General features: G+C 51.7%; 1 protein-coding gene and 1 non-coding gene across 37 annotated transcripts in view; both read right to left on the reverse strand.

Moving 5' to 3' along the window:
• LOC119967772 (regulating synaptic membrane exocytosis protein 1-like) overlaps positions 1-16,803 on the reverse strand; it is a 1,070,524-nt gene that overhangs the window by 238,679 nt on the left and 815,042 nt on the right. For all 36 annotated transcript variants that reach the window (XM_038800731.1, XM_038800737.1, XM_038800741.1 and 33 more), the window contains one exon: positions 4,624-4,736. In XM_038800731.1, the coding sequence (XP_038656659.1) occupies positions 4,624-4,736 (113 nt within the window). The remainder of the gene's footprint in view (positions 1-4,623; positions 4,737-16,803) is intronic.
• trnat-agu lies at positions 2,369-2,442 on the reverse strand. Its single transcript has one exon. It is a non-coding gene; the product is annotated as a tRNA-Thr (tRNA).

Raw genomic sequence — 16,803 nt, forward strand, 5'->3', positions numbered from 1 at the left:
TGGACAGCGCTAATAGCTACCCTAACAACTGATCATAATGTGGCTCACTTATGCTTACTCGAAGTGACATATTCATACACAGGGAGTGTATGTTCAATCCTTGCACCATTTATTAATTACCAGGGAGCTTGGGAAGCTTATACTTCCCTGTGAATTCTTCATGGCAATACTTCAGCCAGAGTCGAGTTGCCAACCAATCAGAACCCTCTTTTCCTCCAATGTAAATTGTTGTGATACGTAGATCTCTGTAGTGCAGAAAGAGGTCATTTTCCCCATCGAGTCTGCACGGACCCTCTGAAAGAACACCCTAACAAGTCCCACTGCCCCGCGCTATCCCCATAATCCCATGCATTGATCATGTCCAATCCATCTAACCGGCACACCTTTGGACTGTGGGAAGAAAGCGGAGCACCTGAAGGAAACCAATGTACACATGAGGAGAATGTGCAAACTCGCAGTCCCCCAAGGCCAGAATCGAACCCGGGTTCCTTGAGCAGTGAGGCAGCAGTGCTAGCCACGGTGCCACCATGCTGCCCCAGGTAGCAGATCCTTCTCATTCAGAGTTCTGAAATCTCTCTCCAGTTTAATTAATGTGTTGCTTCTCTATCCTTCCTGACAAAGTGGACAAATGCACATTATACTCCATCTGCCAAATATTTGCCCACTCTTTGAACTATCTTTGAACAGTCTTTCTGCAGACTCTTTTCATCCTCCCCATACCCTTCTTTCCCACCTATCTTCCATGTCATCAGCAAATTTGGCTACAATGCAATCAATCCTTTAATCCCAGTCACTGATAAATAGTTGCGGCCCCACCAGGCACCCACTTGTAACAGTTTGCCAACGTGAAATTGGCTGATTTATCTCAGCTCTGTTTCCTGCCAGTTAGCCAACTGTCTAGCCATACTAATATGTCACCCCCAACACAACAAGCTCTATCTTATGAAGTACTTTATTCATTGGAGTTTAGAAGAGTGAGAGGGTTTCTCGCAGAAACTTCTAACAGGATTTGGCAGGGTAGATTCAGAAACAATGTTCCCGATGGTGGGGGCGTCCAGAACGAGGGGTCGTAGTTTGAGGATAAGGAGTAAGCCTTTTAGGACTGAGTTGAGGAGACATTTCTTCACCCAGGGAGTGGAGAATCTGGAGAATTCACTACTACAGAAAGTAGTTGAGGCCAAAACATTGTTTAATATAAGAAAGAATTAGATAGCTCTCGAGGCTAAAGAGCTATGAGGGAGGGCGGGATCAGGATACTGAATTTGATCAATCAGCCATGATCATAATGAATAGTGGAGCAGGCACGAAGGGTTGAATGGCCTCCTCCTGCTTCTATTTTCCATGCTGGTTTCTTTTTATTAAAATATTTTTATTGGTATTTTCCAGGTTTTACAGAGTAACAGTTCAGTATCTGGTATTTACAAACAAGTTTGTGTCTTATTTATATTACATTAAGTTCCCCCCCCACCCCACCCCCCAGAACATGTGGGTGTGGTGGCCTGGCAATAGAAATTTAGGAATGAGGAACAGAAGTAGGCAATTCAGCCTTCAAGCCTTCACCGCCATTCAATCAGATCACGGCTGATCTCTTCCTGGTCTCAAATCCACCTCCTCACCTGTTCCCCTTATCCCTTTAACCCATTTTTAAAAATCAGAAATATATTTATCTCACAGTCTTCATTCGATTCTTAATCCCAGATTTTGTGGTGGCTTCGAACCTTGATCTCTAGAGGATTATCCTGCATTTTTAGATTATTAGTCCAGTGACAATACCACTATGCCACTTCCTTCCCACATGGGAGTCACTAGGCCGTCATTCATTTTGCATTCCTAATTGCACTCATGAAGGCGGTAGTGAATTGATGGAGGTCTTTCAGTCTTTGAAAGAACTTTCTAAGGGACAAATAGAAAAAATGGGTCCATTTGTGGTCGACACCAAAATGAAGAGTCTATATGTAAAACTGTTCCAAGAAATCAATGACAAAAGGACCAGAGGGGATTTGGGTAGCATGTCGAAAGATCCCTGAAGGCAGCAGGACAGGTAGATCATCATAGATTGATAGATTATCATAGAATTTACAGTGCAGAAGGAGGCCATTAGGCCCATCGAGTCTGCACCGGCTCTTGGAATGAGCACCCTACCCGAGGTCAACACCTCCACCCTATCCCCATAACCCAGTAACCCCACCCAACACCAAGGGCAATTTTGGACACTAAGGGCAATTTAGCATGGCCAATCCACCTGACCTGCACATCTTTGGACTGTGGGAGGAAACCGGAGCACCCGGAGGAAACCCACGCACACACTGGGAGGATGTGCTGCCCAAAATGGGGAGCATTTCTTCGCAGGCTCCTAGCTTTGACCCAAAGGCACTGCTGAGATTTGAACTCAGGATCTCCTGTTTACTAGACAGGCGCTTTAACCATCTAAGCCACAGCGCCAACCTTAAGCGCCAACATAAGATGGTGAAATAAGCATACCACATACTTGCCTTTATTAGGCACAGAATACAACAGCAGTGAGGTTATGATGCTGCTGTATAAAATACCAGTTAGGCCACAGCTGGAGTACCTACTGTGTACAGTTCTGGGCGACACACTATTGGAAGGATGTGATTTCACTAGGGAGGGTGCAGAGGAGATTCACCAGAACATTGCCTGGGCTAGAGCATTTCAGCTGTGAGGAGAGGCTGGTTAAGCTAGGGTTGTTTCCGCTGGAGCATAGATACCTGAGGGGAAACCTGATCGCGGTGTACAAAATTATGAGGGGCATAGGATAAATAGGAAGAAACATTTCTCCTCAGTAAGAAGCATTTAAGAAGCATTTAGGTGAGCACTTGAAACACCATAGTAGCCAAGATCTGGAAAATGGGATTAGAATAGAGAGGTGCTTCATGGCTGGCACAGGCGCAATGGGCTGAAGGGCCTCATTCTGTTCTGTAAAAACTCTCTGACTCACCAGGATAATCTTATTTACTCAGAGAGTGGTGAGACGAAGGCCTCCCCACCAGGGCAACCGGGGTGTAGTATTGTCACTGAACCCGTAATCAGGGTAATGCTTTGGGGACCCGGGTTCAAATCCCACAATGGCAGAAGGTGAAATTTGAATCCAATAAAATATCTGGAATTAAAAGTCTAATGTTGACCATAGAGCATAGAACAGTACAGCACAGAACAGGCCCTTCGGCCCTCGATATTGTGCCGAGCAATGATCACCCTACTCAAACCCACGTATCCACCCTATACCCGTAACCCAACAACCCCCCACACTCTTAACCTTACTTTTAAGGACACTACGGGCAATTTAGCATGGCCAATCCACCTAACCCGCACATCTTTGGACTGTGGGAGGAAACCGGAGCACCCGGAGGAAACCCACGCAGACACGGGGAGGACGTGCAGACTCCACACAGACAGTGACCCAGCCAGGAACCGAACCTGGGACCCTGGAGCTGTGAAGCATTTATGTTAACCACCATGCTACCCTATGAAACATGGTGCCCTATGCACCATGAAACTGAATGCCGTAAAAAACCCATCGGGTACACTCATGTGTTATGGGCCAGGGTTCAGAGAACACCAAAGTATAGCATGGAGTTCACCTGACCTACAACGGTTTAGAGATTTTGGTTATGAGAAGCACAAGGGCCCACTCTTCAGGTGTTATTCAACAGAGGCTTTAAGCGCTTGAAATCAAAAAACATAGTTTATTCTACACATTCAGCTAACATTGTATAAACACACACAATAAGCATTTTTATCAACTACAAACATACATTCCCCACACAGCTACAATACTCTATATTTAACCCTTAATAACTTCCCTTTCAACTGTCTCAATTTGATAACAACATCCAAGACCAATAAAACCCTTTTTAACAAAACAATAAATTTGAATTATTTACAGAAAACAGGTGTCACTCAGCCCAGCTCCACCCACACAATGACATCACTGAAGCTATTTGATAAACAAACATTTCTTAAAGGGACATTCCCATGACACGTCATCAGGGAAGGAAATCTGCCCTCCTAACTGGTCTGGCCTACATGTGACTCCAGACCCACACAACAATATGGTTGACTCTTAACTGCGCCCCCCCCCCCCCCACCCCCCCCCCCCACCCCCCTGAAATGGCCCAGTGAACCACTCAGTTCAAGGATAATTAGGGATGGGCAACAAATGGCGGCCCAGCCAGCGACACCCACATCCTAAAAAAGAAAATAAAAAGTTGAACTTGGTTGCAGTTAAGGTGAATATTATGGGTTGGATTCTCTCAGCCCGGGGCCGGGACAGAGAATCGGTGCGACCGACGGGAATCGTGCCATGCCGCCCCGATGCTGGGGCGCGATTATCCGCAGAGTGGCCCGTGCGGCGCCGGCTGGGGGCCGCTCTACAGGCTGCCCTTGCTGATCCTGAGGCCATGTTGACGACGTCGAGAAACGCGACGGCGTTTACGACAACATCATCAGTTAGCCTCAGGATCAGAGAATCTCGTCCGATATTTTCAGTTCGGGGAAACTTAGACAATGACATGGAGGACCAAGCAATTGAAGTAGATGTTGATAAGATTGACTGAAGAGTGGGAGAAGCGTCATGTGCTACATGTTTGATGCAATTCTTACCTTTGTATACTCCTCACGTTCCTGTTCCAAACTGGTTATTGATCCCACAGACTGTTTGCTGGGGTGCATTTTTCCCTTCATCGGTTTGGTTCGTTCTTCAACGACGCGGTTTCCTGGTGAGACAAGATGTTTTTGACTGTGCAAAGAAAACATTACACATAACACAACTATAGCTGCTTAAAACAACAATGTTTTGTTATTTGGTCGCAGAATATTAGAAACTCACAGAAAGTGGCCATTTGGCCATCCATGCCTCAATGAAACAGCAGTTATGCTCAGTCCCACATAGAATTTACGGCATGGAAACAGGCCCTTGGGCCCAAACTGCTTCACGCCAACCAAAAAGCCCATCTAAGCTAACCACATTTGCCTGCATTTGGTCCAAATTGATCTAAACCTTCCCTAACCCTGAATCTGTCCAAATGCCATTTAAATGTTGAGAATGTCCCTGACTCAGCCACTTCCTCTGGCAGCTCATTCCACATACGTACCACCCTCTGTGTAAAAATGTTGCCCCTCAGGTTCCCATCAATTCTTTCCCCATTCAACTAACACCTGTGCCCTCTAGTTCTCGATTCCCAACCCTGGGAAAAAGAGAGTGCATTCACCCTATTGATACCTCTCATGATCTCATACTCCTCTATAAGATCACCCCTCAGCCTCCTACGCTCTAAAGAAAAAAGTGCTAGCCTGTCTAATCTCTCCCGATAACTCAGAAACCTCTCAACTTTCTGTCCATGACCCTGCACGTTCCTCAAGAACCCGGCCAACTGACTGAAAAACTCTTCCTGGAATCAGCTTCCATCATCTTTTCAGTAAGAAGTCTTACAACACCAGGTTGAAGTCCAACAGGTTTGCTTCAAATCACGCGCTTTCGGAGCACTGCTCCTTCCTCAGGTGAATGAGGGGGTGGGTTCCAGAAACATATATATAGACAGAGTCAAAGATGGAAGATAATGCTTTGAATGCGAGCATTTGCAGCTAGTTCCGCACACGAGTACGGCCTCAACCGGGACCTTAGATTCATGTTGCATTCCATTTACCCCCACCATCTGGCCTGGAAAATCCTACCAACTGTCCTGGCTTGAGACAATTCACACCTCTTTAACCTGGGGTTATCCTTCTCTCTGGATCTGTAAAGACTTAATTACCTGCAAATGCTCATCTTGCATCTTTGAATTTACACCTGATATGCTTATCTAATCCCATTTGCTAGCACTTGGCCCACAGTCTTGAATGTTAAGACATGCCAAGTGCTCATCCAGGTACTCTGTAAAGGATGCTAGGCAATCCACCTCTATCACTCTCCCAGGAAGTCACCACCCTCTGGGACAAAAGGTTTTCCTCAAATCCCCCCCTAAACCTCCTGCCGCTGACCTTGAACTTGTGTCCCCTTGTAACTGATCCTTCAGCAAAGGAGAACAGCTGCTCCCTATTCACCCTGTCCATTCCCCTCATAATCTTGTACACCTCAATAAGGTGGTCCCTCAGTCTTCTCTGCTCCAGCAAAAACAACCCAAGCCTATCCAACCTCTCTTCATAGCTTAAATGTTCCATTCCAGGAAACATGACAATGCCTCTGAACCTTTTCCACTGCAATCACATTCTTCCTATAATATGGTGACCAGGATTGCACCCAATACTCCAGCTGTGGCCTCCCCAAAAGTTCTATACAATTCCAACATGATAGAAGGCTGAGGGGTGACTTAATAATAATAATAATAATCTTTATTGTCACAAGTAGGCATATATTAACACTGCAATGAAGTTACTGTGAAAAGCCCCTAGTCGCCACACTCCGGCGCCTGTTCGGGTACACGGAGTGAGAATTCAGAATGTCCAATTCACCTAGCAGCACATCTTCCAAGACTTGTGGGAGGAAACCGGAGCATCCGGAGGAAACCCACGCAGACACAGGGAGAAGGTGCAGACTCCGCACAGACAGTGACCCAAGCCAGGAATCGAACTTGGGACCCTGGCGCTGTGAAGCCATAGCGCTAACAACTATGCTACCGTGCTGCCCATGGTAGCTTAATTGAGGTGCACAAAATGATGAGAGGAAGAGATAGAGTGGACAGGATAAAATTGTTTCCCTTGCTGGAGAATTCTAGAACCGGGGACATTGATTCACGATAAGTGGTAGAAGGTGTAGACAGGACACGAGGAAGAATCTTTTTACGCAGAGGGTAGTGGGAGTTTGGAATTCGCTGCCTGAGTTAGTGATGGAGGCAGAGACCCTAAACTCTTTTAAAAAGTACCTGGATCTGCACCTTAAGTGCTCTAATCGACAGTGTTATGGACCAGGTGCAGGAAGGTGGGATTAGAAAGGGCACCTGGGTGTCCTCGGGCTGGCACGGTCTGGATGGGCTGAATGGCCTCCTTCTGCGCTGTAACTTTTCCATTGTTCTATGTGGAATATTGCCCAGGTATGCCGTGTCTGCAAAAACCAGGATAAATCTAAGCCAGCCAAATACCACACCCTCAGTCTAATTTTGATGGTTAGTAAAGTGATGGACGGAGTCATTGACAGTGCTCTCAAGCGGCACTTACTCAGCAATAACCTGCTTACTCAGTTTGGGTTCTGCCAGGATCACTCAACTTCTCCCCTCGTTACAACCTTGGTTTGAATACGGACAAGAGAGCTGAATGCCAGATGTGAGATGAGGTGGGAGGGACTGCACTTGACATCAAATCAGCAGTTGACAGCGAATGGGCATCAAGGAGCCCGAGCAAAACTGGAGTCAATGGGAATCGGGGGAAAACTCTCCACTGGTTGCAGTCATACAAAGCACAGGAACAGGTCCTTTGGCCCTCCAAGCCTGTACCGGTCATGATACCAACCTTGGCCAAAACCTTGTGCAGTATCCCTCTATACCCATACCTGGCACAGGTAATACGAAAATGGTTGTGGTGGTTGGAGGACAATTATCTCAATTCCAGGCATTGCTTAAGGAGTTCCTCAAGGCAGTGTCCTTGGCTCAAGCATCTTTCTTTAAATCATTTCTTTAAAAATATCTTTGTTCGCATTTTCCAATTTTACAGTGTAATGGTTCAACATATAGTGCACCTGCTATTTACACGGTATGACGTTTCTACAAATTTTACATACATTCCCTCCGTCTCCCCCCATTCTCGTTGGTAGTCTGGATCTTTCCTGGTGCCAGCTTTCACCCTGGATGTCGTATTAATGTCCTCCCCTCCTCCCTTTTCTCCCATCTCTCTCTCTGCGACTCTCCTGGGTTCCCTCCTTGCCTCCCCACCCCTTCCTGCTCCTCTCCCTTATGTGCTCTTGTCTGCTCTCCTCAGTCTCCTACCCGTCTTTTCCATGTCACTATTGGCATCAAACAGATCTTGGAACAGGCTGATGATGAATAGCCCCCACGTTTTGAGGATACCTTCATTCGGCCCTCCATAGTGTACTTGGTCTTCCCCAGCTGGAGAAATTCCTACAGGTCTGGCAGCCAGTCTGCAGCTGTGGCTGGTACTGCTGATCGCCAGCCGAGCAGGATTCTCTGTGTGTGATTAAGGAGGCAGGAGCCAGGGCATTGGCCCTCTTCCCCATATGTAGTTCTGGCTGGTCCGATACTCCGAAGATTGCCACATTTGGGCACGGTTCCACCCTCATCCCTGCAACCTTGGACATTGCCTCAGAGAAGGCTGACAAGAACCCGACAAGTCTGGGGTAGGCCCAGAACACGTGGGTGTGGTTCGCCAGGCCTCCTTGGCACCGTTCACATTTATCCTCCACCTCTGCGAAGAGCCTTGTGCAGGAGGAGGTAGAGTTAGCCCTGATAGTGCTTTGCTCCAGGGTCCCCCAAACCAACTCCGTCCAGAGTTTGTCCTCCCATTTCTGCCGAGCTCCATCCAGTGGTGTCCTTGACTTTTCCAGAAGTCGTCCGTAGATGTCCCCACCATTCGCCCTCTCCTTACTGTCCATGTTTACAAGCTTCTCCAGCACAGTGTCTCTCGGGGCCCCAGGGTACCTCACCGTCTCCTTGAAGAGCAAGTGTTTGATTTGAAGGCGCCGCAGTTCCTGACCTGTCGGTAGCTCTAGTTCTTCCGTCAGTTCATCCAGGGTCGCGGGTCAGTCCCCTATGTAAAATTCCCTGACCGCTAGCGTCCCCCCTTGTCCCGTCTCCATTTTTTGAAGGTGGCGATGAGCATTGATGGCGGAAATTTATAGTTGCCGCAGATGGGCCATGGAGGACATCACAGTTAAACCCAAATGCTGTCTCATTTGGTTCCATGTCCTCCATGTGGCTTCCACCACTGGCCAGGATGTGTATTTTGCCGAGGGGGTTGGGAGCGCTGCCGTAGCGAGGGCTCGGTGGGTCGTTCCTTTGTAGGAAAACGCCTCCTGCCTCACCCATTCTGTGTTGGGGTTCACGTATCCATCCCCTCACCCTCTCGGCTGTGGCTGCCCAGTGGTAGTATTGCAGGTTTGGTAGGACCAGGCCGCTCACACTTCTCCTTTGCAGTGTCGACTTGGGGACCTTTGGCTTCTTTGCCCCCCCCCCCCCCCCCCCCCCCCCCCCCACACACACACACACAAACGCCATGGTCATTTTGTCTATCCCTTGGAAAAAGGCCTTGGGGATGAAGATCAGTATGCATCTGAACAGGAAGAGGAACCTCGGCAGCACGTTCACCTTGATCGTCAGCACCCTTCCCACCATGGAAAACATGACTGCATCCCATCTCCTTTTTAGCTTCCTCTGCCAGGCTGGTCAGATTCCACTTGTGGATCCATATCTGGATCCCCAGGTAGCGGAATTTGTTTTAGGCTAGTTTGAATGGTAGTCCCTCCAACTCTGCCCCTCCCGTTCGGGTTCACCGGGAATGCCTCGCTATTGCCAAGGTTGAGTTTGTAGCCCGAGAAGGCTCCGGTCTCTTCCAGAAGCTTCATGATTACTTTCAGGCCATTTTGTAGATCGAGATGTAAAGGGGCAGGTCATCTGCGTGGAGTAAGACTCTGTGCTCTCTGCTCCTTCTTCGGAAGCCCTTCCAGTCTTTCCCGTCCCGCAGAGCGATCGCCAGGGGTTCGATTGACAGGGCAAACAGGAGCGGTGACAGTGGGCATCCCTGCCTTGTGCCTCTGTGCAACTGGAAGTATTCAGAGCTTGTGATGTTGGTTCGAACGCTCACCTTGGGGTGTTGTATCGGATTTTCAATGAGCAGGTGAATGCTGCCCCGAGCCGAAACCATTCCAGCACCTGAAAGAGGTACTTCCATTCGACTTCGTTGAAGGCTTTTTCACCTCTGGTGTTCTCTCTCCGGATGGTGTCATTATTACATTGAGCAGCCGCCTGATGTTTACAGTTAACTGTCAACCCTTAAGAAAGCCTGTCTGGTCCTCTACAATCACCTCTGGCAGTTCTCCAATCTCTTCGCCAGGACTTTTGTGAGTATCATCTCATCCACATTGAGCAGCAAAATATATCTATATGATCTTAAGACCAGAAGGCATAGGAACAGAATTAGGCCACGGCCCATCGAGTCTACTGATATTTTTCTCATCCCCATACCCCTGATCCTCTGATTAATCAAGAACCTATCTATCTCTGTTTTAAAGACACTCAGTGATTTGCCTCCACAGCCTTCTGCGGCCAAGAGTTCCACAGATTCACCACCCTCTGGCTGAAGAAATTCCTCCTCATCTCTGTTTTAAAGGTCCGTCCCTTTAGTCTGAGATTGTGTCCTCTGGTTCTTGTTTTTCCTACAAGTGGAAACATCCTCTGCACGTCCACTCTATCCAGGCCTCGCAGTATCCTGTAAGTTTCAATAAGATCCCCTCTCATCCTTCTAAACTCCAGTGAGGACAGACCCAGAGTCCTCAACTGTTCCTCAAAAGACAAGTTGTTCATTTCAGAGATCATTCTTGTGAACCTCCTCTGGACCCTTTCCAAGGCCAGCACATCCTTCCTTAGATACGGGGCCCAAAACTGCTCATAAAATGGGGTCTGACCAGAGTCTTTTCCAGCCTCAGAAGTACATTCCTGCACTTGTATTCTAGCCCTCTCGACATGAATGCGAACATTGCATTTGCCTTCATAACTGCCAACTGAATCTGCACTTTAATCTTCAGAGAATCTTGAACAAGGACTCCCAAGTCCCTTTGTGCTTCTGATTTCCTCACATTTCCTCATTTAAAAAATAGTCTATGCCTCCATTCCTCCTTGCAAAGTGCATAACCTCACACTTTTCCACATTGTGTTCCATCTGCCGCTTCTTTGCCCACTTTCCTAGCCTGTCCAGGTCATTCTGTAACCCGCCTGCCTCCTCAATACCGCCTGTCCTTCTCCAGATCTTTGTATCATCTGCAAACTTTGCAACAGTGCCTTCAGTTCCTTCTTCCAGATCATTAATGTATATTGTGAAAAGTTGTGGTCCCAGCACTGACCCCTGAGGCACACCACTAGTCACCAGCTGCCATCCTGAAAAAATCCCCTTTATCCCCGCTCTCTGCCTTCTGTCAGTCAGCCAATCCTCTACGCATGCCAAGATCTTACCCCTAACACCATGGGCTCTTAACATATTTAACAGCCTCCTATGCGGCACCTTATCTACTGTCAGTAGAAGGTCTCAAATGGTTGGTTGACCTTTTTTGGTTTGGCCACCAGTCTGACTCTGCTGTCCTTCACCCGCGCTATTCCCCTCATGGCTGCCTGCTCTGCTTTCTCAGCTGGTGATCCCACAGGCGGTTAGCCTTTTCTTCGTGTTTGTAGAAGGCGGAGTTGGTGCTTTCCTGGTGGATGGCAGGTGAAAGTCCATTTGCAGCTTTTTCCTCTCTGCCAAGAGCTCTACGGTCGGGGCCTCGGAGTATTTTCTGTCTTGTTCCAGCATAGAGTCGATCAGTTGTTGCCCAGCCGCCCTCTCTTCCCTGTCCCTACATGCCTTGTAGGCTATAATATCTCCCTTAATCACATCCTTCAGGGTATCCGAGAACGTAGAAGGTGAGACTTCCCTGTTCTGGTGTTAGTGATGTGCTTGCCTTAGGCCTGTGATATTTTCTGGCAGAAGACCTTGTCGGCCAAAAGGTCCATCGCCCCGCGATATACAATGGCATTACCATTGCTGAATCCCCCAGGCTGTTGATTGTGGGTGATTCAGCAATGGTAATGCCATTGTATATAAAGGGCAATGGTTAGATCCTCTCCTGTAGGAGATGGCCATTGCCTGACACTTGTGTGGTGCGAATGTAACTTGAAAGAGTGATAAAGAAGGGGATTGAGTGAAGGTGAGTTTGGAATCTGGCGAAAGGGTGGCCGAGTGGCAGCCCCTGAATGTGTACGAGAAAACCGGCACAAGAAATCACCATTCTACGAAGAACACAGCATGCTTCGGTTTTTGAAGTGGTGATGCTGGTGGCCGGCGACGGGCAGGCAAAGCATTGTAGCAACGTGTCACCTGCATCCAGTTTAATGCTGGTAAGGTTGTAAAAAGTCAAAATGCTGCCTTAATGTCAAGGGCAGTCAGCCTCACCTCACCTCTGCCATTCAGCTCTTTTGTCCATGTTTGAACCAAGGCTGTAATGAGGTCAGGAGCTGAGTGACCCTGCGGAACCCAAACTGAGCGTCTGTGAGCAGGTTATTGCTGGTTGACTGCACTGTTGATAATTCCTCCCATCAATTTGCTAATGATGGAGAGTAGATGGTAATTAGCTGGGTTGGATTTCTCCTGTTTTTTGTGTTCAGGTCACACCCGGACAATTTTCCACATTGCCGGGTAGATGCCAGTGTTGCAACTGCACTGGAATAGCTTGGCTATGGGTGCGGCAAGTTCTGAAGCACAAGTCATCAGCGCTATTGCTGGGATATTGTCAGGGCCCAGAGCCTTTGCAGTATCCAGTGCCTTCAGCCATTTTGTGATATCATGTGGAGTGAATCGTATTTGTTGAAGACTGACATCTGTGATGCTGGGGACCTCGGAGAAGACCGAGACGGATTGTACACTGGGCAATTCTGGCTGAAGATTGTTAAGAATGCCTCAGTCTGGTCTTCTGCACGTGTGTGCTGGGCTCCTCTATCATTGAGGATGTTTGTGGAGCCTCCTCCTCCAGTGAGTTGTTTAATTGCCTACCACCTTTCAAAGATGGATATGGCACTATAGAACTTAGATCTGATGCGTTTATCGTGGAATCACTTAGCTCTGTCTATTACTTGCTGCCTATACTGTTTGACACACAGGTATTCCTGTGTTGTAGTTTCACTAGGTTGACACCTCATTTTTAGGTATGACTGATGTTGCTCCTAGCATGTTCTCCTGCACTCGTCATTGAACCGGGGTAGATCCCCTGGCTTGGTGATAATGGTAGAGTGGGGCATATGCTGGGCCATGAGGTTGCAGATTGTGGTTGAATGCAATTCTGCTGTTGCGGGCCTGTGCCGTGGGGGCACTCGATCCCTCCGTGCTGGCCTCTGTAAGGCTCTGCCATGGCCGGCGCGGTGAAGAAACCCCTACACGACGGCGGTTCTGCGCATGCGGCAACTCGCGCCACCCCACGGCGTCCCTTCGGCGCAGGTTGGCGCAGTGCCAACCCTGCCGCCACCGGCCTAGCCTCCAGAAATGCAGAGGATTCCACTACATCCAGCGCCAAGGGCGGCCCAACGATGGAGTGGTTCACGCCTCCCTTGGCGCCGGCGTCGGGCCGTCCCACCAATGGCGGGAGAATCCCTGCCCATATGTTTCAAAGGCATGAAACTTGTAATTATTGATGTTGGGTGCGCCTGTACAAGGAACGCAAAGTTGGCATGCAGGCACAGCAAACAATTAGGAAGGCAAATGGCATGTTGGTCTTTATTGCAAGGGAATTGGAGTACAGGAATAAAGACGTCTCACTACAGTTGATTGTAGTGAACACACCTGGAATACTGTGTGCAGTTCTGGGGCGAAATTCTCCGACCCTCGGCCGGCAGCGGCGTTATTCCCGCTCCCGCAGGGTTTTTTATTCTCTGACCGGCCAAAAACCGGCGTTGTGCAAATCCCGCCGGCAGCCTCTGAAAACAGCTGGCGCCGGCGGGATTTCATTATATTTTTGTTTCAACAAATCTCCGGCCCGGATGGGCCGAAGTCCCGCCGACGTGGGCCGCGGGTCACGTCGGCGAAAAACAGAGTAGCTTTAAAACGGCGTCAACCATCTTCAATGGTTGACGCCGTTCAGTGTCGGGGGGGGGGGGGGGGGGGGGGGGGGGGGGGGGGGGGGGGTGGGGGGGGCGGGGGGGGTTGCGGCATCGGGGGGGGGGTAGCGGGTGGGATGGTGTGGGGGGGGGGGGGTAGGGGTGGTGGGGAGGGGGGGAGGTGGTGGGGAGGGGGGGGGTGGTGGGGAGGGGGGTAGGGTGGTGGGGAGGGGGGTAGGGGTGGTGGGGAGGGGGGTAGGGGTGGGAGGGAGGGGGGTAGGGGGGGTGGGGGGAGGGGGTAGGGGGGGGTAGGGGTGGTGGGGGGGTTTGGGGGAGGGGCGAGCAGGGGGTGGGGGCAGGAGGAGTGGGGGGGGCGACGGAAACCCGGGGGCCACCCCACGCCACCGTCGCCCCCCCCTCTGTACGCCGCTGCGCCCCTACCCCAACCCCCCCCTCACCACCCCTACCTCCCTCCAACGCCCCTACCACCCTCACCACCCCTAACCCCCCCCCACCACCCCTACCCCCCTCCCCACCACCCCTACCCCCCTCCAACGCCGCCCCCATCTCTCACAACGCCACAACCCCCCACCCTCTCAACGCCGCAACCCCCCTCATCGCCGCACCCCCCACCCTCTCAACACCGCAACCCCCCCTCATCGCCGCAACCCCCCCTCATCGCCGCAACCCCCCCTCAACGCCGCAACCCCCCCTCTCAACGCCGCAACCCCCCCTCTCAACGCCGCAAACCACCCCCCCTCTCAACGCCGCAACCCCCCCTCCCTCTGAAGGCCGGTACCCACACCCCCCCCCTCCCTCCCTCTGAAGGCCGGTACCCACAACCCCCCTCCCTCTGAAGGCCGGTACCCACACCCCCCCTCTCCTCCTCCCCCCCTTCCTTCCTCCTCCCCCTTCCTTCCTCCTCCCCCCTTCCTTCCTCCTCCCCCCTTCCTTCCTCCTCCTCCCCCCTTCCTTCCTCCTCCTCCCCCCTTCCTTCCTCCTCCTCCCCCCTTCCTTCCTCCTCCTCCCCCCTTCCTTCCTCCTCCTCCCCCCTTCCTTCCTCCTCCTCCCCCCTTCCTTCCTCCTCCCCCCCTTCCTTCCTCCTCCCCCCCTTCCTTCCTCCTCCCCCCCTTCCTTCCTCCTACCCCCCTTCCTTCCTCCGTTAGTGGGGGGGTGCGGCGTTAGTGGGGGGGGGGTGCGGCGTTAGTGGGGGGGGGTGCGGCATTGAGAGAGGGGGGGTACCGGCGATAAGGGGGGGTACCGGCGTTGAGGGGGGGTTGCGGCGTTGAGAGAGGGGGGGGGCGGCAATGGAGGGGGGTAGGGGTGGTGGGGAGGGGGTTAGGGGTGGTGAGGGGAGGGGGTTGGGGTAGGGGCAGCTGCGTGCAGAGGGGGGGCGACGGTGCGTTGGCCCCGGGCATCCGTCGCCCCCCTCCTCTGCACGCCGCTGCCCCTACCCCAACCCCCCATCACCACCCCTACCCCCTTCACCACCCCTACCCCCCTCCAACGCCGCCCCCCCTCTCTCAACTCAATGCCGCAAACCCCCCCCCCTCCTCTCAACTCAACGCCGCAAACCCCCCAACGCCGGGTCTGTCTCTCTCTCTCTCCCCCCCCCCCTCCCCCCCCCCCCCCCCCCCCCCCAACGCCGGGTCTGTCTCTCTCTCCTCTCCCCCCCCCCCCAAATGCCGGTCTGTCTCTCTCATCCTCCCCCCCCCCCCCCCCCCAACGCCGGGTCTGTCTCTCTCCTCCCCCCCCCCCCCCAACGCCGGGTCTGTCTCTCTCCTCCTCCTCCCCCCCCCAACGCCGGGTCTGTCTCTCTCCTCCCCCCCCCCCCTGCCAAATGCCGGTCTGTCTCTCTCCTCCTCCCCCCCCCCCCCAACGCCGGGTCTGTCTCTCTCCTCCCCCTCCCCCCCAAATGCCGGTCTGTCTCTCTCCTCCTCCCCCCCCCCCCCCAGCGCCGGGTCTGTCTCTCTCCTCCCCCCCCCAAATGCCGCTCTGTCTCTCTCCCTCCTCCCCCCCCCCCCAAACGCCGGGTCAGTCTCTCTCCTCCTCCCCCCCCCCCCCCCCCCCAAACGCCGGGTCTGTCTCTCTCCTCCCCCCCCCCCCAAACGCCGGGTCTGTCTCTCTCCTCCCCCCCCCCCCCCCCCCCAAACGCCGGGTCTGTCTCTCTCCTCCCCCCCCCACCCCCACCCCCACCCCCAACCCTCACCCCCAAATGCCGGGTCTGTCTCTCTCCTCCTCCCCCCCCCCCCCCAAAACGCCGGGTCTCACCACTTCCGCAGCGAGTGAAACTGACGTGTATCGCGCCAGTCCGCTGCTGGCCCCTCCGGGAACGGAGAATAGCCGCCTAAAAGAAGGCCCCCACGCCAGAGTCATCCACACCAATTATGCTCGCCGGAGATCGGCGTTACGACGGTCTGCGGAGAATTTCGCCCACGGTCTTGTAAGGGTCCTTCCTATTTGTTTTTTGTTTACTCAAGGGAGAGAGAGAAAGGATTGGCCCACTCAAAAGACAAAAGAGTGAATTTATGCATGGAGTCAGAGGAAATGGGTGAGATTCTTAATGAGTACTTTGCATCGGTATTCACCAAGGAGAGGGACAAGATGGATGTTGAGGCTAGGGATGGATGTTTAAATACTCTAGGTCAAGTCGTCATAAGGAAGGGGGAAGTTTTGGTGGAGAAGTCCCCAGGACCGGATGGGATCTATCCCAGGTTACTGAGGGAAGCGAGGGTCGAAATAACTGGGGCCTTAACAGATATCTTTGCAGCATTCTTGAGCACGGGTGAGGTCCCGGAGGACTGGAGAATTGCTAATGTTGTCCCTTTGTTTAAGAAGGGTAGCAGGGATAATCTAGGGAATTATAGACCTGTGAGCTTGACGTCAGTGGTAGGCAAACTGTTGGAGAAGATACTGAGGGATAGGATCTATTCATATTTGGAAGAAAATAGACTTATCAGTGATAGGCAGCATGGTTTTGTGCAGGGAAGGTCATGTCTTACAAACCTAATAGAATTCTTTGAGGAAGTGACAAAGTTAATTGATGAGGGAAGGGCTGTAGATG

The sequence above is a fragment of the Scyliorhinus canicula genome, chromosome 6 (assembly GCF_902713615.1).
Source record: "Scyliorhinus canicula chromosome 6, sScyCan1.1, whole genome shotgun sequence".
In the NCBI taxonomy this organism is placed as follows: domain Eukaryota; kingdom Metazoa; phylum Chordata; class Chondrichthyes; order Carcharhiniformes; family Scyliorhinidae; genus Scyliorhinus; species Scyliorhinus canicula.